This window comes from Rhinolophus ferrumequinum, chromosome 10 (genome assembly GCF_004115265.2).
Source record: "Rhinolophus ferrumequinum isolate MPI-CBG mRhiFer1 chromosome 10, mRhiFer1_v1.p, whole genome shotgun sequence".
NCBI lineage: Eukaryota > Metazoa > Chordata > Mammalia > Chiroptera > Rhinolophidae > Rhinolophus > Rhinolophus ferrumequinum.
Genome location: NC_046293.1, coordinates 146,754 through 171,675, shown reverse-complemented (window position 1 = coordinate 171,675; position 24,922 = coordinate 146,754). Strand labels below are relative to the sequence as shown.

The window sequence follows — 24,922 nt, the reverse complement described above, 5'->3', positions numbered from 1 at the left end:
TGTCAGCCACACAGCTCATACCCTAAACAGTGCCAGTTACATAGTTGGAGCTCGAGAAAGTTTTCCCAATTAATTGAACACAGCCAATGCCTGTGAGTACCTCTCTCTGGCCTGCGTAGTCTGTACTGTGTGCTGAAAGTTCAGTTTTAGCTCCAGTCGGGATCCTTTTTATGGCCCACTCCATATCCAGCCCTGGTCAGCACCTTTTGTGGGACAGTTCCCCCAGCCCCGCTCAGCACCCTAAGGCGGACAGCTCCCCCAAACCCGGTCAGCACCCAAAGGCGGACAGCTTCCCCAACCCCATTCAGCACCCTAAGGCGGACAGCTCCCCCAGCCCCGCTCAGCACCCTAAGGCGGACAGCTCCCCCAAACCCGGTCAGCACCCAAAGGAGGACAGCTCCCCCAGCCCCGCTCAGCACCCTCAGGCGGACAGCTCCCCCAGCCCCTTTCCACGCACTGCCTAGACTCGACCTAAGTCACTTGGAAACGAGACTTGAGACCATAAGTCTTCTGATTCCTTGAGACGTCAGTGCAGCTCCTGGGGCCGCACCCAACCCTCCACGAGCCCCTCCCCCCAAAACCCCAGTTAACCAGAGGTGTGAGAACCCAGACCGCTGCCTTCCTCCCACTTCCCCACCGCAGGTTCCTCACTTAAAGCTGTCACTCATCTGTCCTCACCCGCAGACCCTCTTGAACACCAACCTGATCCCCCACCCCCGCCAATCCGCTTCTCACCAAACCACGCACCCGATCTTTCCCCAACCAGAGCCTCTCAGTCAAACCATCTTCTCTCCTCCAACCAGCTTCCCCGCATGCCCCCTGCTTTCCCTGTCCCCTCCCTTGTCTCCTCCCTCCCGGATCCTCCTCCCCTCCTCCGCTCCCCCTGCGGCGTCCCGCTCGCTGCCGCGGTGTCCTGCAGGGTGTCGAGGTGTGTCGGCGGGCGGGGTGTCGCAGGGCGTGTCACGAGGTGAACTGGGGAGGGCGGAGGACCGAGGGGGGAACGACGACGGACGCGGGGCCGAGGCTCTGCCCCTCCCCCGCCGAGCCGGCGGCCTCTCCCCGGAGAAGATGGCGGACCGCGCGGAGATGTTTTCTCTCTCCACCTTCCACTCGCTGTCGCCGCCGGGCTGCAGGTACGCATTGGGCGCCCCGGGCCCTGGCAGGCCCTTCCGTTCCTGCTGTCCCCAATCTGACCAGTCTCCAGACTCCTCCAACCCGCCTTGCCGCCCCACCCCCATCGCCTTTGGGGACCCAAGCCCCCGGCCTCTCTGTGGTCCTGAGGCCTCTGACTTCTGCTCCCCACCCCCCACCCCTCCGTTCAGGTTCTCTCCATTTTTGTCCCTTTATTCTCCTCCTCCAGCCCCAGTGACACCCCCGCCCCCATTTCCCGCTGGGATCCAGTGCCGCACCCAGCCTGAGCAAGCTGACCCTTCAAGGGTGGAGGTCCTGGGCCCAGCCTCTGAGGGGCACCCTGCCGGGCAGGACGCGAGCACACCCTCTGTGCTTGGCAGTGTCCTTTTGGCCTTGTTGGGCCTCTCCTCTGTAGAGGCCTGGCCTGTAGGGCTCAGGGAGGGAGAGTTGGAATCAGCCTGGAACCCTGGGGGAAGGGACCGTGGTGGGGACAGGGCTGGACCTCTGGGTGTAGGCCTGCCTTGGGCTGCAGAGGGGAGACAAAGTGGCCAGACTGCTCCCAGAACAGGCTCGACTCCCCCCTCCCCCCGCTGCTGCAGCTTCAGCTCCCCTCCCCCCTGCTCTGCTCAGCCTGACTCCCCTGAGGCTGAGGCTGTGACCCAGAGGGGCCTGGAGGTAGCATGGAGGCATTAGAAGCTGCTTGCTGGCTTTGCCGAAGGAGGACTGAGAGGAGCGTTGAGAGGACAAGCGGCCCCTCTGGCTGTTCAAAGCTCCAATTTTGGGGGGAATCCACCGGAGAACAGAGCTTGGGGTTCAAAATGATGGCAGGATGCAGGTCTTGGGTTGGGGGCTATGGAGACCATGGGGCCTAACAGCTGGGTCTCCTCAGGACCAGCTCCCAGGCAGGGCATCCAGGGTTGCTGGCTCTCTCAGGAGCCCTGTCCTTGCTCTCTGACCTGGTCTCTTGTATAGGCCTCCCCAGGACATAAGTCTGGAAGAATTTGATGATGAAGACCTGTCTGAGATCACCGACGACTGTGGCCTGGGCCTCAGCTACGACTCGGACCACTGCGAGAAGGTGGGGCGGGGCGGGGGTGCAGAACCCTCTCACTTAGGCTCTGTTTACTGTTCACTTGGAGTTTTAGGGTGGATCTGAGCTCAACCTTGAAACAAGAAATCCTCTGGTTGCCCCCTCCCCCTTGGCCTCTTGGCCTGGGGTTTTCCTGGACATCAAACCTCTCTTCCTAACAGACTGTAGGCCCTCCACTGAGGGCCTTCCCCAGCAGTCCTTGTTTGACCCCCATTAGCGGGCTAGCTTGGGGGAGCAGAGGTATGCCTAGGTTTTGGGTGCCCTCTATTCTCAGATCACTTCCCAGAAAGATCTAACCCCTTCCAGTTGCCACGTCACCTCTTCTCCTTCCCAGCCCTGTATCCACCTGCATCGCTCTGCCTCAGGTCTCCACCCCTGAAACCTTTTCCGCCCCATCTCCTGCTTCTCCTTCTCCATCTCTCCATGTTTCTGTTCCCATTCATTCAAGAACATTTCTGAGCAATTGCCACTTGGCAAGTGCGGGGGGCTCCAGGTGCTTGGGAGGAGAACAAGACAGGTGTGCCCTGTCCTCAGGAGTTATAACCTAGTAGGGGAGAAAGACTGGTAAGAGGCCACGGCTGCCTCAGTGTCAAGGACTGGATTCCAACCGAGGACACAGGTGCAGTGAGGGGGAAGGGAACCCAACTGGGCTGGCCAGCAGGGAGACTTTCCAATGGGAATGGCACACGACCTTCCCTTAGGGAGGACAGGATGAGAGCAGGAGCTGGGCAGAGGAGCCAGAGAGGTAGGAGGGAATGAAGGAGAGGACTTGCCCTGAAGGGATTAACTGTGTGGGAGGTGCTGAGGTCGGTTCGAGCTTGGTGAATCTGCTGCCTGCCGTCTCTTGCTTCATGCATTGTTCAATATTTACTGAGCGTCTGCCATGGGTAGGTCTTGTTCTCGGGTGGGTACACCAAGGCTCAGTATGGACAGACGCGCTACCCTGGCAGAGCTTGCAGCTGGTGAGGGAGACAGAGCAAACACTATCCAGGGGTTGTAAGTTTCATTAAACTGAAGGAAAGAGTGCTGGTATCAAATGTGATGGGGTTTAGGGGTAAGATGAGGCTGGCAGCTGGGTTGGGGCCACTCTGAGAATCTCTGTCACCCAGGCTCAGAAGTCTGGGCTCTTACCAAGAACTAGAGTGATCCTTATGTATCTTAAGTAGATTAAAATAAAACAAAAGACAAACCAAACTGCTCTGCTGGGGAGCAGAGTGACCTGGAGGTTTCTCTCCCTTGACTTACAGCTTCCTGCTTTCCCCTTTCCTGACACCTGGGACCCTAAGTCACTGCCACACTCTTGCCCAGCTCTGCCGTGTGCCCCCTTCTTGCAGGATGGCCTCTCCCTGGGGCGCTCGGAGCAGCCGCAGCACATCTGCTCCTTCCAGGATGACCTCCAGGAGTTTGAGATGATCGATGACAACGGAGAGGAGGAAGAGGAGGACGAGGAGGATGACGAGGAAGAGGAAGGGGAGGACCAGCTGGGAGGAGGCCCTGGCTCCCAGACCCCTGCCCTGGAGCCCCTGATCCCCTCCCCCTCCCTGGAGGAGCCCCACAAGCACCGGCCCACCACGCTCCACCTGACAGCACTGGGAGCCCAGGTGAGCACCCAGACCGACCGCAGCCTGGCCCCTGCCCTGAAAGCTGGAGCCCCCTGAGCACAGCTCTGTGGTCCCCACCCCACAGGACTCCCTGAACAACAATGGAGGCTTTGTCCCAATGCCTCCAGCCTCTTGGCAGGAGACAGTGCTGTGTGTACCGCACCAGGAGCCCTTAAGAGGTGAGCGGGTGATGGGGGCACAGGGGTCTGGGAAGGGAGGGCGGGAGGAAGGAGGGTGGGCTAGCTGACACCACCCCCCTTGCTCCGCAGAGCCACCCGCCCCCTTCCCACTGGCGGATGCTGGCCCTGGCAGGGGCAGGGCCAGGGAGCAGTCGCCTGTGGGCCCAGGTTGCGACTGCGAAGGGAACAGGCCCACGGGACCCCCAGTGCCAGGTGGGGCCTCGCCCTCTTCCGACCCAGGCATCGTAGCCGACCTGGGGAGTGGCTCCAGTGGGGGCCGCGGGGGCCAGTGCAGCAGCCAGGAGCTGTCCTCGCCAGGCTCGGACTCAGAGGACGTGGGGGCCGCGCGCCTGGGACGCATGATTTCATCCATCTCGGAGACGGAGCTGGAGCTTAGCAGCAGCAGCGGCCGCTCCTCGCACCTCACCAACTCCATCGAGGAGGCCTCGTCTCCGGCCTCGGAGCCGGAGCCGGAGCCCGAGCCCGAGCCCGCGTGCGAGCCCCCGCGCCGTCCCGCCTTCCTGCCGGTGGGCCACGACGACACCAACAGCGAGTACGAGTCGGGCTCCGAGTCGGAGCCGGACGTCAGCGAGGACGCCGACTCGCCCTGGCTGCTAAGCAACCTCGTCAGCCGTATGATCTCCGAGGGCTCCTCGCCCATCCGCTGCCCCGGCCAGTGCCTGTCTCCCTCGCAGCGTCCTCCTGGGGAGCTCGCGTCGCCGGCCGGTGGAGGCCCCGATGCCATGGGCCCGGGCGGCGTGGAGCTGGTGGACATGGAGACGCTGTGCGGGCCTCCGCCCCCCGTGCCCCCCGCGCCCCGGCCGGGCCCCGCACAGCCTGGGCCCTGCCTCTTCCTCAGCAATCCCACGCGCGACACCATCACACCGCTGTGGGCCGCCCCGGGCCGTGCCGCCCGCCCCGGCCGCGCCTGCTCCGCCGCCTGCTCGGAGGAGGACGAAGAGGACGAGGATGACGAGGACGCTGAGGACGAGGCAGGCCCCCGGGGGGGCAGGGGCGAGGGCCCCGCGGCCGCACTGGACGCCTCCCTGGTGTACGACGCGGTCAAGTACACGCTGGTGGTGGACGAGCACACGCAGCTGGAGCTGGTGAGCCTGCGGCGCTGCGCCGGCCTGGGCGACGACAGTGAGGACGACAGTGGTGGCGAGGCCAGCGAGGACGAGGCGGGGGCTGCACTGCTGGGTGGTGGTCAGGGCCTGGAGGGCGCCTCCCCGGACAGCCCCGACCTCACCTTCTCCAAGAAGTTCCTCAACGTCTTTGTCAACAGTACATCTAGGTCCTCCAGTGAGTGGGAGGTGGGAGGAGGGTGGCCCCAGGTCCCTTGCAGTCCCCAGAGAGCCCAGGGCAGCCTGAGGGTCCAGGGGTGGCTGGGGCTGGGCACTGCCCTCTTATTCCCAGGAAAAGGCTTGGGGCTTTCCCTACGTCCCTGGAGGCTGCTGCATCTCCCTCCCTAACTCAGAACAACCCACCGCAGACTGGAGGGGAGAAGACGTGGCCAGGCCTTCCAGCACTTGCCTTCCCCTCTGAGTCTGTGACCCCCACCTGTCTCTCAGGCACTGAGTCCTTTGGCCTTTTTTCCTGCCTGGTCAACGGGGAGGAGCGAGAGCAGACCCATCGGGCTGTCTTCAGGTACAGCCTGTCCCTCATTGTCAGAGACCCCAGCCTCAGTGTAGATACTATGGGACACTGGGGGACACGGCCTGACGGTCCTGTGCATCCCCTGACCTTCCACCTGTGCCCTGACCTCAGGTTCATCCCTCGGCATCCTGATGAGCTGGAGCTGGACGTGGATGACCCGGTGCTGGTAGAGGCTGAGGGTGACGACCTCTGGTCCCGCGGCTTCAACATGCGCACCGGCGAGCGTGGAGTCTTCCCCGCCTTCTACGCACACGCGGTGCCTGGCCCTGCCAAGGACCTGCTGGGTGAGGCCCCGTGTCCAGGGCCATCCTGCCACCCCAGGCGCTGCCCCCCTGACACAGCCCCTTATGCCCCCAGGGAGCAAGCGCGGCCCCTGCTGGGTGGAGCGTTTCGACGTGCAGTTCCTGGGCTCCGTGGAGGTGCCCTGTCACCAAGGCAATGGTATCCTGTGTGCAGCCATGCAGAAGGTCAGTCTGGGGGTGGGGGTCCCCGACCTCCACAGGGGCAGCCCCCTGCCCCGACTCAGGGGCCTGGGCAGAGCTTGAAGCTGTCCCCCATCACCTTGGGGATTCTTGGCCTCCACCTTCCCATAGGCCTCTCCTTCCCTTTTCTCATCGTCCTCTTGTCTGAAAATCAAGACTGTGTCTCACAGACTTCCTTCCTGGGAGTCACCTGCCTGTGGCTTCAGTAGGAAGCAGGACAGCCCTGCAGCAGAGATCCCCTGTCGAGCTCAGGGGAAAGGCAGAGAGGAGGTTGGGGTCAGTGGGGGCCATGGGCCTGGCTGGAGGACCAGAGGAAACAAGGCATGCTGAGTGCTCAGAGGTGACCGGCAGGTGTGACACTCGAATTGCCAGGCCCCAGCTCACATGTTCCAGAATCAGTGCCAGGAGCCTTCAGACATGACCAGAAATGTCCACCCAAGGAGAGAAAGACCCTGTAGGACCTGAGACCTGCTCTCCTCTGGCTTTTTCCCCAGATTGCCACTGCCCGGAAACTGACCGTCCACCTGCGTCCTCCTGCCTCCTGTGACCTCGAGATTTCTCTGCGGGGGGTCAAGCTGAGTCTAAGTGGTGGACCCGAGGTGGGGGTGTGGGGGCCAGAGGCACAGGGGAGGCTTGGGAGGGTCTGACTCGTGGACGTCAGGCAGGGGTGGCAGGAGTGGCCAGCAGCCTGCGTCTAACCTCTGCCTCTGCTTTAGTTCCAGCACTGCAGCCACTTCTTCCAGATGAAGAATATCTCCTTCTGCGGCTGCCACCCCCGCAACAGCTGGTAAGAGCCTTACCTTCCGGGTCCCCACCACCCCGGCGTCCCCACCACCCCGAGGTCCCCACTACCCTGAGGGCGCCTACCTGCACTCACGTGGTGCCTACTCTGGGCTCAGGAGACACAGATCACACAGGCACCTGTCTGGACTGGTGCACACACAGACAAGTCAGTGCTAGAAGTATCCGTAGGGGTCTGGTAGACGTCTATATGGGGCTCCAGTGAGTCCCTGCGAGACCGGGTGTTCTCCTGGGATCCACTATGCACACCTCGAAAGGCATGTAGGTGACAGGTGGGTGTTCCTCAGAGAGCTGAGCCCCAGCTGCAGGTGAGGGCACTTGTGTCTCAGGGAGTCGCTGGGATGATGCTGGAGGGACAGTAGGGGTACCTGTGCCCTTCTGACTGTGCCAAGGAGCTTCATCCCATTGGCGATGCGGCTGGAGTGTGACAGTCGGGTTGACACGCTGGCTCTGGCCGCTGTGCACAGCGGATGGACCCAGGTAGAGGCTGAGGTCATCCAGGTGTCGTGTCCTGGAGGCATTTGGGAGGTGGGACAGGAGGTAGATTGGCAGTAGGAGCTGGCCTGGATGACATGCCATCTGTGTGAAGGACAGGTAGGAACCCACATACCAAGAGGAGCACAGAGTGGAGGACCTGATAGCCTGAAGACGCAGTGTTCGATTGTAGATGTGGTGACACCGAAGTGGCGTCTTTTCCACAGATCTGGAGTGTGGGAGAGATCCGGAGAGCAGGTGTCAGTTGGGAGCAGGCAGATAACTGTGGCCAAGAGGCAAATGGCATAGCCAGGCAAAGCGAGAAGGGACAGGCATGGAAGGGGAGGGATAGGCCAGCGTTGTGACCAGCGGCTGTGGGGCCTCCAGGCATCCTGCCCAGCCCAACGCCTGCCTGCCGGTCCCGGTGTCCTGGCGGAAGGAGATACGAGGAGGTGACCAGAGAGATAGACAGGGCCACCCACGAGCTCAAAAGGACGTGATGGGGTTACAGGGCGGACGTAGGTCCTCAAGGGCACGCAGGATGCAGGACGAGCACAGTGCTGCTGGGGCTGGGGCTGGGGACAGGTTGAGGCCCGTGTGTGTCATCTGGACACTCGTGGTTCAGAGAATAAGGAGGGCTCTGTCGGCTGTCTGGGGGCAGTGTCAACCCTCAGGAGGCCAGAGCTCAAGCTGGCTGCTTGTCCAGTGAGGACGGAACTGGTGTGACAGGACCCTGTTCAGATGCTGCTGATGTGTGCAGAGCTGGGGTCGAGTGCCCGGGCACAACCAGACAGCAGGCAGCTCTGGCACCATGAGGCCTGGTCTGCACAGTGGCCCCCAGCCCATGTGGACAGTGGGCTGGGGATGGCACTGCCAATGGGAGACAAAGAATGCCATTATTTCTCAAGAGGGGGACTGGATGCTACAAGCTCAAGCCTGTAGGCTGGACGGTGACCCAGGTGCATCCCATGAGCAGGATAGTCAGAGGGGTCCCAGATGAAAAGGAGTTGGTTGGGGGGCACAAGATGCTGCTGTGCTGGCCCAGACCCCCGACCACTTGTCACTCCGGAGCAGCCCACCCCTCTCAGGGAGGAGGCACGAATGAAACAGTGCTAGGCAGCCCGTACAGCGTTTCACTCTCAAGTAGGAAGATTGGGAATGTTGGATGAGGTAGGAGGGTGGCCTTTAAGATCGCAGGCTGCCACAGGCTGGCTGTGTGTCCTTGGGCAAGTTAACAACCCCCTCTGTGCCTTAACTGCCTCGTCTCACCAGCTGTTGTGAGGCTTCTGTGAGTTAATAACATAAGGGGCTGAGGATGGTGCTGGTCCTTGGTAAGCGGCACTAAGTGTGGTGACTGTGGAGGTGATTACCTGACTGGGGCGATGGAGATGAGTCTGACGTTCATGGAGAGCACGAGCTGTGCTGGCGATGAGACTGGTTCCCATGTGGAGGGACCACAAAACCCCAGGCCGATCAACATGGATCACATTGGTCACAGCTGGGGGTCTCGAGTCCCACACTGGGGGACGGTCTGGAGTCACTTTCCCTGATGCCTTGGATGAGGAGAAAGGTGGATTTGTGAAAGGCATACGAGAAGCAGCATCAGGTAGTGACTAGACAAGTGACAGAGCCAAGTTCTTCTGCAGGAAGAGGGTTTCACAGATCAGGGGCTGCAGTCGAGCTCAGGAAACGTGGAGCTGGGGAGGCTCAGGGTTCCAGCTGACAGAAGCAAGGTGTAACACAGCTGAGACAGAGGTGGGGAGGGGCCTCGCTGTGGTCCATGGTCCAGGCACAGGCAGTGGCTCGGGGAGGGAGGTGCCACTGGACAGCCCGTTGTGGACAGATGAGCAGACCTAGCCCCTCATAGGTGCCTAGCACTGTGTTTGGACCAGAACCAAAAAGGCGCCTTTGAATCTTTAAGTCGTGGGACCCACACATCTCCTGTCCCCACCAGTCCCCCAGCCTCTGTTCCTGCGTCTGCTCCAAATCACGGGGCGGAGGCGTGTGCCACGACCCTGACACTCTGTGCCCGACTCCCCTGCAGCTATTTCGGCTTCATCACTAAACACCCCCTGCTCAGCCGCTTTGCCTGCCACGTCTTTGTGTCCCAGGAGTCCATGCGGCCCGTGGCCCAGAGTGTGGGGTGAGTGGGGGCCGAGGGGTTAAGGTGGGATGGTTGGCTGGGAGGGGTGCAGCTGCAGGCAGGGCCGTGGGTGAGCGGGGCTGGGAAAATGGCCTTGACGTGAGGTTGGGGCACTGGGGACAGGAGTGGGGAGGAGAGCTTGGGCAGAAGCCAGAGGGCAGGTCGGCGAGCAGCAAGATGGTGGCTGGAAAGTTGAGGCAGGAACTGGGGGGACATACTGGGGGTGGAAATACTGCAGGCACGTTGTGCAGGTGCGGGGTTGGGGTAAGAGTGAGGCCGTGAGGCCAGAGAGTAAGGAAAAGGACAGCTGGGGGCTGCCGTCTGGGGGTGCTGGGCAGGCTGGGTGGGTGGGAGGGGGCACGAGGACCCGGACGACGCGGCACTCAGTGCTGGTGGCCGGCTGTCTCCTTTAGCCGCGCCTTCCTGGAGTACTACCAGCAGCACCTGGAGTACGCCTGCCCCACAGAAGACATCTACCTGGAGTAGCCGCCCACCACGCTCCCACTCTGGGTACAGCTGGGCCTGGGGTGTTTCAGGCCACGCGGCTTTGGCAAGGACTGGATTGGGGGCACGTGGGACCTGCTGTCCAGGGCTCCTCCCTGCTCTGCAGGGGCTGCTTCCCTCTGATCCTTCTCTGTGTCTGCCTGCCCCTCCATGCCTGCAAACTCTGCCCTCTGCTCTTTACTTTGGGGTCAGAGCCGGGAGGGGGTGTGGGGGAAGGCCAGGCTCTAGGTGCCTGGTGACATCAGGCTCCCAGGTGGCCCCCTCCCGCCCCTCGCCTGTGATTTAAAAGGATTTTAATTTTTATAGTGAATCTCAAGGGGCCACCCCATCCTTGGCCACAGGGACAGAGAGGGACCCCACAGTGCCCCTCACGGAGCCCAGGGGGTAGCAGCGAGGGGTTCCCCAGAGGGGCCTGTGGACACTAGTAGTCCCTGAAGCTCACCCCAAGCCCCAGACTTTGCTGGAGGAGGGCCCGCCCACACCCCCCACACCAGCGTCCGCTTTGCCGCTGCAAACTGCCCACAGTCCAGCACCTGAATAAACTATCTGCTTGGTGTGAGCGTGTGTGTTTCTGTGGGGACAGATATGCAGCCAGGGGCCCAGGTGCAACCCTGGCAGTGGGCACCAAGACCCCTGTGAGGTATCCATGGTCAGTTCCATCCTCCAGTGCTCTGTGAAATCATGCCAGCCCCCTGGGCTTCTCCCTAAACAGCCTTGATGGGCCAGACAGAAAGGGCGCTGGTCACGCAAGGTAGCCACACAAGGCGTGTGCCTCCCACCTTCACGGAGCACCGGGCTGGGGAGACGCTGTGAGTGTGTGTCACAAGTGTATGTGCACTGGGGGAGGGCATGGGTCAATCTGCTTAGATTGTAAAGTTGGTATTTTAAAAATTCATGGAACTCCAGAAGAAAAGAGGCGAGCATTTTCCATTATGACTCTGGGTGATTGCAGATACTGCCCCTGGACAAAGGACTTCCTGGCTCCTTGCCCCCCGTGAACCCCCGTGGTCAGGGGCTGAGGGCATCGTGGCGGTCAGTGCCCTCCTGAGCGTGGCTGGGGTCCCACCCCCTGAGCCTGGAACAAGGGCAACAGCAGGATGACAAACAGGTGGAGGCTATGAGTGAGGGTGAGAAGAAAATGGACAAGTACATTACATAAAAATTGGAAACTTCTGTCTATAAAAATCATACACCCATACTCAAAGTAAGGGCAGCCAACTAACAGAAATATAGTCACAGTCTTAAGGGTCAATAAATGACCCAGCCCTTCAGCAGATGGATGGCACACCCCCAGACCAGTAGCCCAGTGGAAGGCAGCTTGTGAACCACACCGCAGAACGTCAAGCAGACCGTCTGAAAGATTCCAACTGATTTAAGTTGTAAAGAGGCAGAGAGCACCCCAGGACGTGTGTGTTTGAAATGTGCACCCCCTCTGCACCTGGGCTTGGGGCGGGGCCCTCAGACCCCATGGCTGCCCCACTGTGGGGACCTGCCACCCACCTACCCTCACCTGCTCTGGGGTGGGAATTCCCCAGTCGCCCTCCCACTGCCCTCGTCCATCTCAGGCTCCTTCCCAGACGTTGGGGACTCTGAGCTCAGCTGAGCTCCAGACCCACCGAGGCTCAGTCCTGGGTCCTCTTTGCCTGGGACTTCCCTGTGCCAAGGGCCTGGCGGTCTATCTGATCAGACCGGGCTGAGCCATGAGCTGTGCCCCCAGCTTGCCAGCCAGCTGATCTCCAGGGCACTCCCATGGCCAGTCCCTGGCTGGTGCTCTGTAGAGCTCTGTAAACACAATGGCCGCTTCCTCACAACAAGGTTCTGAGGTGCTGGGGCCTAAACTGCCAGATCCTATAAACTCATGAGCTGTGTCCACACCTGCCCAGACTTCTCCGTGTTCTGCGTTTTACATTTGTCCCAGTCGCCTGAGCCGGAGTCCTGGAGTCCCCCTGCACACACCCCTGCTGTCACCTTGACCCTTAGCCATCATCACCTCCCCTCTGCCAGGGTCAAAGCACCTAGACTTTCCTCCTGGATGCAACAGCCTCCTCCAGGCTCCCTGCCTCCACCTGTGCCTGAATCCAGCTGCGCCTGCAACCAGACCAAGGCTTTTAAACAGACCCGAGTAGGCCACCACTTCTTCATCTGTCCTGTCTCCCGCTGACCCTCAGCCTGGCCTGTCCCGGCCTCTCTGGCCCCTCTCCCCCGCCTCCATTTCTGCCCTTGGAACCCCGGAGCTTCCCATAGGCACCTCCTGTCCTGGGCGCTGGGGGCCTGGAGGTGGTTCAGGTGGCTCCTGCCGGCCCCGGCAGAGGCCGTGGGAGAGTCCGTGCAGGGCCGTGGCTGGAGCCCCATCCCCGGTCCTCCCGGAGCTGTGCAGCGTCTGGCATGCCAGCCGGAGGCCTTGGAACCCAGTGTGCTGAGCGAGCTGGCCTCCACTGCCAGGACTGGCTTCTGGAAGGCGAGCTCAGATGGTATCCTAAACCAAAGCTTTCTACACAGTGTTGTTCAGAATACCGAAAACGGGCTGGCCCGATGGCTCAAGTGGTTGGAGCGCGGTGCTCCTAATGCCAAAGGCGGATCGTTGGATTCCCACATCGGCCAGAGAGCTGCGCCCTCTACAGCTAAGATTGTGAACAACAGCTCTCCCTGGAGCTGGGCTGCCGTGAGCAGCCAGAGGTTGGCGTGTGCTGTGGTGAGCTGCCATGGGCTGCTGTGTGCTGCTGTGGGCTACTATGTGTCGCCATGGGTGGCCGGTGGCCAGCGTGAGTGACCAGCGGCCAGCTAGACTGAGAAACAACAGCTTGAACTGGAGGTGGGGAGAGGAGGCGGAAGAAAGGGGGGGGGAAACAACAACCAAAAAACCCAGAATACTGAAAACACAAAAATAATCTACATTTTGACTAGTTGGGTTAATTAAATTAAGGTGCATTTACCTAATTGGGCACATGTGAAAAAGTGAGCTTACTAATATTCAGTAATAATACAGAAAATATTTCTTGTGCCATTACGGGAAAATCAATCTGCAGAGCTGTGCTACACGGAGCGTGCTGAGGGCTGGATGGGGGCAGAGGAGGCTAATGGCCACTGTTGCCAGGCTGTGACTGAGTGTGTCTTCTTTCAAGTATTACATGTTGCTTATTAGAGACCTTGTGGGGACAGAACCCCAGAGAGCAGTTTCCAGGCTCTCGGCCTCACGTGGAAAGGTGCTGGCTCAGGTAGTAGATGGCCATCAGCTGTGACTAGTTGGCCATCGGCTGTTACCAGTGAGCCATTGGCCACTGATATAACTGCCGCGGCTAAGCTAGCAAGGTGGTAGTGTAGTGGTGTGGCGTGGTAGATAGAGTGTGGATTACGGATTGCAGAGAGGCGGATTGCAGTTAGCAAGTGAGGTTGGTTGGCAGAGACAGTGGATGGCGGATTGTGTGGCTCCTGCCTCCTGTGTGTCCAACCCAGCCGCCAGTGAGTTTATAGTGTTATGACTCCCCCTACCTATGGCTCCGTGGGTGTTCCTTTTTGGCCTCACCACATCCTGCGTTCTAATGTGGGGAGCGGGACCAGAGACCCCACATGACATTCTGCATGACAGACCCCAAATGCGAATAGAAACAGACACAGAAAAACTAAAACTAAAAAGTAAAGATACATTAGTTAAATGCAAACAAAAAAAGTTATTTTGGCCACAGCAAAAGCAGCCATGTCATAGGGTTGTTACCAGGCTGGAAGGAGCTCAGCCGTTAGGCCAAGAGCAGAGCTGCACCTAGTTCGTACTCGGCACCGTTTTTATAGACACCACACAAAGTTGAATTTCTCTGTGATAAAGAGTAGCACGTGGTCACTATAGAAATTTTGGAAAGTGCAGAAAATGGAAAATTAAAAAAAAAATCCTTACATCTTTTCAACTCAAAGAATTATTGCTAATGTTCTGGTGTATTTTTCTTCCAGTCTCCTTTCTATACCTGGGTTTTATTTTATTCTGCTGGAGGGCAGAAGGAGACTGGGGGATAAAGGACGAAGTCAAGGCAAAAAGACTAAAGCTAAGTAGTCAATGAAATGACCGGTGCTATGAAGTCACTGGTGTCAGCACCGGGCGTCTCGTCCTGAGGGGACCTTAGGCTCACTGCCTGGTACCCAGCAGAGCTGGGTCCTATCCCGGGTCCTTACCCCTGGGGCCGCCACTGGTTTGCAGGTGTGAGGTGCGTGGGTGGGACAGGAGCTGGTGCCCGGCATGGGTCTCTCTGTGAATGTGCCTCCCACCCCCTGGGGTTGTGTTTTATGGAATTGGCATAAAATCCGGCTTACAGCCCATCTCACAGGAAGCCAAAGTCAACTGCGAGCACCTGTGAGTGACGCCCACCCTCGCAGAGAGGATTGAAGGGTTCAAAAAGCTGTCTCGGCCATTATTTGAGTTGACGACAAAAGAACAACTTTGATTTCATTTCTTATTTCCTTTGTGCAAATCTGGAGCAGACAGGAGTGGCCAGTCCTTGGCACATAGGGGCCTGGTGCAAACCCCTGTAGGAATCCACTCACTGCCCCACAGGCCACCAATGCAGCAGCCTTCATCTATATAGCCTGTACCCGGGACACACGACCCACCTGCACCACTTTGGGGCATCCTGCATGAGATTTACCTGGAAAGGAGGCCGACCACTCCCAGTGTCTGCAGCCTTGCTCTTACTCCAGTTCAGCTGAGGGTCATGAAGCCTCTGGGAAGAGCAGAGTCTGCTGTTTCAGCCCCACCAGTGTCCAGGCCCTTGTGCTGTCCTCCCTCAGGGGCTCCTCAGTGAGGGACTGGATTGTCCAGCTCACATGGAGAAGTGTCTCAGTCCACGTGACTTGTCCAGTCTGGGGTGGCAAAGGAGAGGGAGGAGGTCACGTGGCCCCTCCACCAGGAGGAAACATCCCAGAGAGGGTGGCAGCATGGGCACAGGAGGACCCGCAGGGTCTGCCTCTGTGTCTCCTGGAAGCAGTGCCCCATCCTGCATCGCAAACACTCAGCACACAACCTGTGGCAGCATCCGTCCCCTGTGGCAGGGGCCATGTCTCATTTTGCTTGCCCCCAGCCCACATTTGCTGGGATTGGGAGCATGGGGGTTAGTATATAATGTTCTTCTCTGTCAGTGATCATTCTGTTGTCACAGCCAACCCACAGAAAGTGACTCTGGGTACTTAACCAAATGGGAATTTATTGGGAGGCTATTGGGGACTCCCAGGTGAGAAAGAAGGCAAGATGAGGGCGCTACAGAGGGCAGGTGGTCACCTTGATGACGAGCAGCCCAGGTCTGCTGTAGCAGATGAACGGGCCCTTCCCCACTCAGTGGGTCTCCACCTGCTAGAGACCCACTTCTGGGCGGGGGCAGCAGCTGGACGGACAGTCCCTCCAGGCTGGAGGGCTGATACTCCCCAACAAGGAACTGGGGGCTCCCTGGGGAGGGCGGGCTCTGGACCCTCAGCGTCTGATGCAGTGGCTCCTCCCTGTGAAGTGTTCCCACTCTTGCTGTGGAATCCTGGGCCGCCCACCCCCACCTGCTCCCTCCCTCCAGGGCCCCATTGCCTGTTGGCTCAGATGACCCCCCAACCCCTCTCCCCCTTGGGTCCCTTCTCCAGAGATGCCAGAGGGGAGGGGCTCAGCTCTCCCTCCTCGCTTGCGGGGGGGGGGGGGGGGGGGGGGGGGCTGCCTAGGAGGATGAGGTTTGTGCTGGGGCGTCATGCCCAGGGCCTGACGGCTGTGACCACCCTGAGGAGGGGTCTTCACACAAAGGAGCAGGCTGAGGGGCATAAATAAGTGCACTCCTCTCCTTCTCCCCCCTCCCCCACCTCCTACTGCTGCCCCTACACCAGGCCTGGGGTAAAGGAGGTGACAGGACTCATCCCAGGGCATCTGAAAGGCAGTGTCCAGGGTGAAAAATGAGGATGAGATTAGAACCGAGTGAAATGCAGACGCTGGGGGCGTGGTCTACCCGGGACGGAGGCCTTGCCTGGGGCGCTCCAGCAAACTCCCCTTACTTTTGTGATTAAAAACATTCAAAAAGATTGAGATTTCAATATTCCACGGAAACGTCCCTTTTGCTCCCCCTTCTGGTCACTTGGGGGATTGGCGAGTGGGGGAATGAGCAAGAGGGTTCTGGGGAGGGGGAGGGGGTGGAGTCTCCCGGCAGGCTGCCCTCCTACCTGCGGGTCACCCGGCTCTTTTCCTGACACACTGAGGGGAACCACGGCACCGCCCTGTTGGTTCACTGCCGGCCCTCAGCACTCTCGGTTCCTTCCACCCGCCAGGCAGGTGAAGGATGAGGGCAGGCTCGCAGGCAAGCGGCCGTAGCGTCAGCAGCAGAGGAGAAAGTGGAGTGCGGGGCCACTGGGGACAGTATTCAGGACACGACAGGAGTGTGTGCATGTGTGCAGGGATGTTTGCACACTCCAGTGCCTGTATGAGGGCGGGGCACTGCACTAAAGCTGCTAAAATGACAAACGGGCTTTTCCACTCCCAAAAGCATTGTTGCAAAACCAAGGGGAAGGGAAGGGTGGGAGGACTCTTGCAGGTAGATGGTGGGTCTGAACTCAGGGGACAGAATGTCAGCCGGCAGAGAAGCATGCTGTCTGGTCTCACCTCACACCCCACCAAGTCTGTGCTCTTGTAGAGACAGGACTCTTCCTCTGTGGCATTCATCACGGTTCCGTTTTTATCTCCACTGAAGTAGGAGATACACACATGCCGTCATAAAGTGCACACAGCTGAAGCGTGCAGCTGGATTGCTTCATACACACGTCTGCACCATGCTCCCCCCTCGTCAAGGTGGGGACCACTGGCAGCACCCGATGGTCCCCTCGTGTCCCTCCCCAGGCAACGTCCACACACGCCCACCCATGAGGTGCTGGTTCTATCACGAAAGCCCACGTGTGTGTGAGACCCAGGGGTGGTCTCCTGTCCTTCACTAGACGGTGAGCTCCACGGAGCAGGGGTGGGGTGGGGCCCTCTGGCATCCTGTGCCCAGGCACTACAGGGCACTGGGTGGTGAGTACATGTGGAACTAAGGAAGGGACTGATGCTTGCTCTGCAGGTGGGGCTGCAGACCTGAAGGTGCCTGCAGTGGTGCAGGGGTTGGGGGGCTGCTGGAGCTTCTGTCTCAGATCCCACACAGATGTGTACCTGCCTCAGGTCCTCTCTCTTTACCCTGAAACCAAAGCACCCCGACGTGACTGGTCCCAGCGGAGAGAAGCTGCAGGCTGCGGGGGGGCATGCCCAGACCACGTGGGACCCACATCAGTGGCTGCAGGGGTCCTGAAGGGAACCACCGCCCTGTGGGACTCGGGGCATGGTCAGTGCAGTCCCCGAAGCAGACCAGATGTGATGGGAGAGTCATATGAAGGGCACAGAAGGGCCTCAGCGCAATGTGACAGCACAGACCCACTCAGGCACCTGCATGTGCCCATCACACACCCCATCCCAAGAGGACCGCTTTCCCCTGCAAGGAAGAGATGACGCAGCAGAAGCAGCTTAAACAGCAGCGTTTGCTTCCTTACACTGAGCTTTGAAGGTAAAGGGCCAGAGACAATGCAGCCACTGCACGATGTCTGGTCAGGCCCAGTGACACCACGGACCCACTCTCACAGCCGCCGGATGGCCCAGGGGCCACAGCACACTGCCCTGACTGTCCACTGACCAGGACTCTTGGTCACATGCCACTCCTGGACCAATCACTGGACTGACTGGCCATGGACCATCACTGAAAAGGCGGGGACTGCCAGTGAGGAAGGGGACGGCTGTTTGGTCTGCCACAAGGATAGACGCCCCATTTTGGGGCCTGGCACTCCCCTGGCACCCACATGGCACTCCCCTCACTCAACCAATGCGGCTGGAGCACGCGGGATCTGCCTGTGCCCTAGGAGCACACGCGGGGAGTTCACGAGGCCCTGGAATGGCTGCACGGATGTGGGCAGGCAGTCAAGAGGTCCTTTCTGCAGAGGGCACGATGAGGGGTCAGGCAGCCCTCGGGGCGAGGGCATGGAGACCACTGCATGAGTCTGGACTTTATCCTGAGCCTGCAGAGTTCTGAGCAGGGATGGACCCAAACCTGACATGTTTTTAAGAGATCACTTTGTCTGCCAGATGGAGAATGGTTCACACAGGGTCAAAGGTGAAGCCAGGGGACAGAAGTGTATGCAGGCTGGAAATGCAGAGCTTTGGGGGGTGGGGAGCTATTTTAGGATCTGCTGACCTGCCTTCCTTGAAGCTGGCGGGCCCGGCCCCCTTATCCCCACCTGGACCCTGCAGCTCATCACCCACCTGCAGCCAGGTTCCTGATAAGAGCCAAGGAGGTCTGGCCCTGGGCCTCCAGGAGAACCTGGCTCTCATGGCCGCTGTCACCTTGGGGTCTTCTGTCCCTCCCCACCCCGTTCCTGGCACAAAGGCACTCTGCACAGCTCCGATGAGTGGACACACCATCGCCAAGCAGGGGGTAGGTCCCAGAGCCCGGACGCCTGGGTCCAATCCCAGCCCAGTCTCTTACTGACCTCAGACCAGACGCTGACCGTGCCATGCTTCAGCTTCCTCCTTTGTGACACAGGCAGAATACACCTGCCTTCTGCGGTCACAAGGGTTAGATGGATTAGCACACCTGGTGTTATTCAGTGTCAGCTGATGTTATTTGGTCACCAGGTACAAACCACATCCACACCTGTGCCCCAGCAATGGCCACCACACGCGTTGGGGTGCAGGGCCTGGGCTGGCCTCTGCCAGTGCCCTCAGGGCTGGGGCTCTGGGCAATGGCAGCAGGATGGCCATGGACTGCAGCCCGGCCGACAGCAGACCTGCAGGGCAGGGTCCTCCCCGCGGGCCATCTGGCTGGGGCTGAAGGTCATGGCCGCATCAAACTGGGCCTTGAGCAGCTCGAGTTGCTTCACCGCCTGCAGGGCCTCTGGGGTGACCTGGGCCGCACACCCCAGGAGGTTGTAGTTCTCACCGGGGTCCTGAGACAAGTCAAAGAGCAGTGGGGGCTCGTGGGCAGTCAGGGGGCTGGCAGCATGGCAGGCAGGGTCTGCTGTGGTGTCGCTGTGGGCAGAGCCTGGGGAGGGGGCACACCTGTGCTCAGGACACCAGGGAGCGAAGGCACCAGGCCCTGGGGCCGCGGGGCTCAGCAGGGCTGGGGGCAGTTACCCTGGGTGAAGAAGTGGGCCTTGTACTTCCCGCTCCGCACGGCAAAGACGCCCCGGATCTCATCTGGGTAGGCCGGGTAGAAGAACAGAGTCTGCCGGGGGCTCTGGGGGCAAAGGCAGGGTCATGGGGTGGGGCGGGCCCCAGGCACTGACCAGCCTCGCCTCTGGCCCTGGCCATGCCCACCCAGGAGCCCCAGAGGCGGCATCACTTGGATGTGCTCCCTCAGGGAAGGAAGGGGTGCGAGGAGCCGGGTCGCTGGCCCTACCTTGCCTGTGCCCAGCAGCAGCGGGCTGAGATCGACCCCATCCAAGGTGACATTGGGCAGTGGGGCCCCGGCCAGGGCTGCCAGGGTGGGCAGTAAGTCCAGGGAGCTGGCCAGCTCATGGGTCACGCCTGGGGGCAGAGGGCTGTGTGGTCACTGCATTCACCATCAGGGTGGGGGCCAGGGGGCAGGGTTCCCTGAGCAGAGGGCCGGAAGACTGACCGGGAGAGATGTGGCCTGGCCAGAAGGCCACGGCAGGTTCTCGGACACCACCCTCGAAGGTGGTTCCCTTCCCACACCGCAGGAGGCCAGAACAGCCGCCGTGGGACATCCGCATGGTCTCCGGTCTGCCACACACAGGAGGTCGTCAGCCACAGGGAGAGCAGGGTGGCCCAGCCCGATGTCTAAGTTACACAGCATGCCCAGAACCCGCCAGCACGCGCCTGTCCCCTCCCTGTCCTACCAAGACCACCACCTGTATGCTCTTGTGCTCCCACCTCCCACATGCACCTGAAAGCCACCAGAACATGGCCAGCGTCTTCTGAGACTCCCTTATCCTGCTGTCCTCGCCAACAGTCAAGATGGGGAGACCCAGTGCCAGGCCTGTAAGGGACCAACTGGCATTCGCCAGCCCCCTGCCGCCATACCCATTGTCTGCAGTGAAGATGACTAGTGTTTCTCCAAGCAGGCCCAAGTCCCCCAGGGCCGTTATCAGGGCCCCCACAGCCGCATCCAGCTCCATCAGGGAGTCCCCGAACGGCCCGCGGCCTGAGCGCCTGGCGAAGTTCTGCCCACTGAACTGGGGGTAGTGGGTGTGCTGGGGGCGAAGACTGGCGTTAGTCTTGGGCAGGGCCCGGACAGCGCAGGGGGCGGGGTCAGGGCGGCCCAGGGGGCGGGGCCGGGCCACTCACGTGGGAGGCGTAGTACAGGAAGAACGGGCGGCCCTGGCGCTGGGCGTCAGCCATGAGGTGGCGAGCAAAGGCCACATAGTGTGCCTCGAGTCCGGGCAGCCATGGGGGCTGCGCCTCCACTGACAGGTTGGCCAATAGCGGGACAGGGACTCGGCCCTGGTCACAGATGCCATCGCAGGGGGTGGTCGGCGGGAAGCAGGTCATGTTCTGACAAGGGCCCTGGGGGAGCGACCTCATTCAGGGGTCTGGGCTGTGGGGTGGGGCTGAAGGTCAAGGGGAGGGGGCTGGCAGGGGTGGACAGGAGGGCAGCTGAGGGCCCTGGCGATTCCTACCTGGTCATGGGAGTAGGGGACGCCCAGAAATCGATGGAAGCCCTGATGGGGGGGCAAAAAGGCCCCCTCAGGCCCCACCCCAAGATGCCACTTGCCAGCCATCCCTGTCAGGTAGCCTCGGGCAGCCAGGACCTCAGCCAGTGTCACCTCCTCCAGGGGTAGGCCCCCTCGGGAGCCGGGTTCCAGAACTCCAGGGTACAGGCCCGTCCGAACTGGGAGTCGGCCGGTCAGGAGGGCAGCCCTGCAGGGTAAGTCACAGAGCCGGTGAGCAGAGAGAAACCAAGGTGAGGCGAGCGCGAGGCCAGGGAGACAGACCCTCTTCCACCCCACTGCAATCCAGGGTGCAGCTGGTGGAGCTGGATGGCTGGGGTGGGTGCGCTTGCTCACCGGGAGGGCGTGCACAGAGACACGGGTACGTAGAAGTCCGTGAACCGAAGCCCCCGTGCGGCCAGCTGGTCCAGGTTGGGGGTGGTGGAGCTGGGGTGGCCGTAGGAGCCCAGGTCCCCATAGCCCAGGTCATCAGCAAAGATCAGCACGATGTTAGGTGGCCTGGCAGCGGCCAGACCTGCAGCCAAGGCCAGAGCGAGTGCCCACAGCACCACCATGGCACACGGCAAAGATTGGCTTGTCACAAGAGACCCTTGGGAGGGAAGGCAACTGGCTCCAGCAAGCTCTGCTCCTGAGACCCCAACCTGACACTACCCTCCCTGAGACCCCAGACCAGGCATCATTCTCCCTAAGACCCTGAGACCCAGGCACTACCTTCCCCTGACACCCCAGACCGAGGTACCATTCTCCCTTAGACCCTGAGACCCAGGTACTACCCTCCCCCTGAGACCCCAGACCCAAATAATCCAGGAGCCAAACGCCTTTCTGAAGTCCTTCCCAGCGGTCTCCGTAACGGGAGACACCCCCCACAGCCCCGCTCCCGGCCCCAGCAGAATCCAGGAGACAGTAACCTGGGATGTAACACCCTGTGACCCTCCTGAACCAGGACACCTACAGATTCTCGGCTGGCATCTGACCATCTTCACCTAGAGGTCCCGGCCCCGGCTCGTGATCAGGGGTAGAAGCCACATGACACAGAAGCGCGGGGTCTGGCGCAGTGGGTCCAGAGCAGTACAGGCGGGCAGCGGGCAGCAGTGCCTGCCACCGGCACTTCCGCCCTGGCCCCGCTCCCGCCCCGTCCCGCCCCGCGGTCCCGTGACCCGCTGCGCGCGGCCCTGGGGCGGGGAGGGGCGCGTGGCCGGGCGAGGTGGAGGATCCCGGGCCTGCGGGCGAGCCGGAGCCTGCTCGCACCCAGGGCCCGTCTGGGTTTCCGGGTGCGCGGGTCGCGGCGGGGCGGCCGGGGCGGTGCTGCGCGGCGGGGGCGCGGCCGGGTGGAGAAGGGCGCGAGCTCGTCCACTGTGCACCCGAGGCCGTTGGCTCCTGGGCGCGGGCCTGGGGCGGCGGCGCGCGGGTAGGATGGGCCTCCGGCGTTCGCGCCGGGTGCGCGGGGCTGGCCCGGCCGACCGGACCTCCGGGGCTGGGGTCTGGGGGTCGGTCCCTAGAGGACCTGCGTGCTCGGTGGACCAGCAAACCACTGCTGGCGTTTCCTTCAACAGTGCTTGTGGCGCTTGATTGAAACTGGAGATAGCGAATTCTTCAAACCTTTCGCTCCGCGCATGTCTGTGTGTGTTTGTGAGGCATTAGGGTCTGGTTGGCCTCCAGGGACACCAGTGGGAAAGAGCCATGGGAAGAGGAGATGGCTGGGCCTGGCTGGGTCACTGGACAGCCTTAGACTTCATCGTTTGGTCCCCAGTTTGTTTAGCTGTCTCAAAGTGAGACAGCGGGCCCTGGAGGGTCGTTAAGTGGGTAATGTACTCAGTGTGACTGACTGTCCCAAAGTCAGTGTAGTAACTGCCCCACACCCCCAGCAGCTTCCCTACGGCAACTCCCCTGTCCCCAACCCTCCCCAGGGCAGTTCTCAGGCCTCAAGTTCCTCCACAAGTTCAGGGCAGCCTCTGGGACCTGGGACCTCAGGAGGAGTAGGACCTGGGCTCCTGGTTGGGGAGGGCTTCCAGGGGTTACTGACCCTGGAGCCAGTGGGAGAGTGGACAGGGCCCTGGAAATGCCTCTGGGACAGGGGTGGGGGGTCAGGACACAGCTTCCACTGTAGCCCAGGCCTAGCTGGGGAGCTGGAATTTTCCTGATGCCACATGGAAGCTCAAGGCGGGCAGTGTGGGGGAGCCAAATCTGAAGGGCAGGGGCTCCCAGAGACGGGGCTGCGGACCTCATGGGGAATGGAAGGGGCCAGTCTCCAGGAGCCATCCCCTTGTGTCACATTCCAGCGTGTTTTCTGGGCTTGTGCGTGGGAGTGGTATGAGGTGGGTGGCCAGCACAGAAAGTTTCTCTGCGGCCCAGAAATCTTTGAACCTATAATTGGAGCGATCACAGCCAGTCAGTGCTGTGAATTGGAGTTTAAAGGAACCAACCCCAAAGCAATTTCTGCTGCAAACTGGGAACTACCCCAGGCAGCAAGGACCCGATTCTCAGAAAGAGCCTGCCTGCGGTTGTGATGTTACAGGAATGGCTGTCACTTTCCCCTGTGATTGGTTTCTGGGGCCAGCTCAGGTGTGTGCACACGGACCTCAGAGCCAGGCCAGCCGTGACCTCTGGGAGGGGGGAGGTGCTTGTGCCTCCACTCTGGCTGTTCAAAGGGAAGTCTCTGCAGGTGTCTGGTCTTTTGGAGATGTGAGCTCTTTTTGGCATTGCTGCAGGAGCTGGCAAGAGGGTCAGCTTGGGACAGAGCCCCAATGGAAGGCAACCCTCTAGGGTGTGGGACATGGGTCTGGACACCTGGGACATTGCTAATTTGGAATTACCACCCCCAGTTGGCAGAGGGACCTTGCAAGGAGTGGTGCGGGTTTGTCTTTCTGCACCTAGGACCCGGTGTGAGAGAGGCCTCCATCTCCTGTCCTGCGTGGGTGGCTGGGGGTGGGCAAGCTGCATCGAGAACACAGCCCACATGAAGGGATTCTGCAGTGGTTCCTGGACCTGGCTGATGTGGATACTTGGGACATCAGAGACCATCTGCTCAGGCCCCTGCCTGCCCCCTCACTCTGCTCAGTCTTCCTTGCCCTCAGCAACCACCATTCCTGCTCTGCCACCTGGCCCACCCAGGTTGCATTTCCTCCCCCTCAGGCACCCAGAGGGGTGTGGTTGGTCCCAAATCCATACAGGCTCTGCACACTTCAATCAAGGAGAGGGTGGCAGGTGACAAAGATTCCTTGTTTGACCAAACTTCAGTCAAGCTCCTGCACCTTCAGCTAGCCCATCTGTGCCCTTCCTTGTAAAATCCAGCTTTAACAAGAACCTTCCACCCTCAGTATCTGATAAGGTTCTTGATTTCCCCCACCCCCACCACAGGTGGTGTCTGATCACTGGCCTGCCTTCAGCAATAATCCTGCTGGGTGCATTTAGCCAGAACCTCCCTCACCCCTGATGTTTCCTCTTAGTCATTTTCCATCCACTGACCCAACATGTTCCTTGGCTATTGTAGGGGAGAAAAAGTTTTCCTTGACTCTCATAGGATCCATGGCTGAGTCTGAAAATCAAACTGATGAAGAATGATCAGGAGAAAAGCATACAAATTAATGTTATGTTTTACGTGACATGGGAGCCTTCGTAAGAAAATGAGGTCCCAGAGAAACAGTTAAACCTGAATATTTCAGGGTTGTTTTTCTTTTTTATTAGTTTCAGGTGTACAAAGCAATGTACTAGACATTTATCATTTATGACCCCACACAGTGATAACCCCCCTCCCCGTGTTCCAGGTCGAGGCGTGTGAGGTTGCTATGTGCAGTGGGTGCTCCTCACAGCCCTGCTTCTTCCCTTTGTCTTTGGCAGAAGGATTCTCCTTTGCCCCAGGCATGGGGGGCGCTTCTCACATGAGGGTTCGATGGCCTGTTTCAGGGGAGTGGGGGGGGTCCGTGACCTTTTGCTTCTGCTGTTTTCTCAAACTCCTTCAGCTTAAAACATGCCCAGGTGCCATCCTTTGGGGTAATGTGTCCTGAACCCCATCACTGTCTATCCCCAGTTGCCCGTGCTCAGAATTGAGTCCACCTCTCCCCACTGCAAAATGTCATCGCGGTGGTCCATACATGTAATGTGACGGCCCTGAATAAAGTCTGCCGATGGCACCCATGGAATGGGGGGGCAGC

The 24,922-nt window shown here is 60.3% G+C and overlaps 2 protein-coding genes across 6 annotated transcripts; one reads left to right on the top strand and one right to left on the bottom strand.

Moving 5' to 3' along the window:
• The first annotated feature begins 841 nt into the window (after positions 1 to 841).
• Positions 842 to 10,620, top strand: MAPK8IP2 (mitogen-activated protein kinase 8 interacting protein 2). The gene is made up of 12 exons (XM_033118487.1): positions 842 to 1,133; positions 2,104 to 2,209; positions 3,556 to 3,822; positions 3,908 to 4,001; positions 4,092 to 5,303; positions 5,573 to 5,648; positions 5,769 to 5,941; positions 6,015 to 6,124; positions 6,634 to 6,738; positions 6,856 to 6,926; positions 9,459 to 9,557; positions 9,971 to 10,620. The coding sequence occupies exons 1-12, from the start codon at positions 1,069 to 1,071 to the stop codon at positions 10,041 to 10,043; spliced, it is 2,451 nt and encodes an 816-aa protein (XP_032974378.1). The 5' UTR covers positions 842 to 1,068; the 3' UTR covers positions 10,044 to 10,620.
• An 8,065-nt stretch (positions 10,621 to 18,685) lies between these two features.
• ARSA (arylsulfatase A) lies at positions 18,686 to 21,995 on the bottom strand. 5 transcript variants are annotated; one of them, XM_033118546.1, is made up of 9 exons: positions 21,724 to 21,995; positions 21,108 to 21,285; positions 20,721 to 20,961; positions 20,389 to 20,607; positions 20,125 to 20,294; positions 19,700 to 19,824; positions 19,481 to 19,608; positions 19,216 to 19,318; positions 18,686 to 19,123 (listed from the first exon to the last, which is right to left on the bottom strand). In XM_033118546.1, exons 1-9 carry the CDS (start codon positions 21,746 to 21,748, stop codon positions 18,804 to 18,806), a joined length of 1,509 nt encoding a protein of 502 aa, XP_032974437.1. In that variant the 5' UTR covers positions 21,749 to 21,995; the 3' UTR covers positions 18,686 to 18,803. The 5 variants fall into 5 exon arrangements, 4 of the variants coding, with proteins under 4 accessions (XP_032974437.1, XP_032974438.1, XP_032974436.1 ...); XM_033118547.1 differs by having other exon boundaries at positions 20,853 to 20,961; positions 21,108 to 21,360; positions 21,724 to 21,994; XM_033118545.1 differs by having other exon boundaries at positions 21,108 to 21,360; positions 21,724 to 21,990.
• Positions 21,996 to 24,922: the final 2,927 nt, after the last annotated feature.

Bases quoted from the DNA above. Each gene is read 5' to 3' on its own strand.
- MAPK8IP2 (XM_033118487.1), top strand. From the start codon at position 1,069: ATGGCGGACCGCGCGGAGATGTTTTCTCTCTCCACCTTCCACTCGCTG. The intron at 4,002-4,091 runs GTGAGCGGGTGA...CTTGCTCCGCAG, and splicing joins GCACCAGGAGCCCTTAAGAG to AGCCACCCGCCCCCTTCCCA. The intron at 6,125-6,633 runs GTCAGTCTGGGG...CTTTTTCCCCAG, and splicing joins TGTGTGCAGCCATGCAGAAG to ATTGCCACTGCCCGGAAACT.
- ARSA (XM_033118545.1), bottom strand. From the start codon at position 21,748: ATGGTCAGATGCCAGCCGAGAATCT. The intron at 19,609-19,699 runs GTCAGTCTTCCG...CTCTGCCCCCAG, and splicing joins GCCAGGCCACATCTCTCCCG to GCGTGACCCATGAGCTGGCC. The intron at 19,124-19,215 runs GTAACTGCCCCC...CCCCCTCCCCAG, and splicing joins GGCCCACTTCTTCACCCAGG to GCTCTGCCCACAGCGACACC.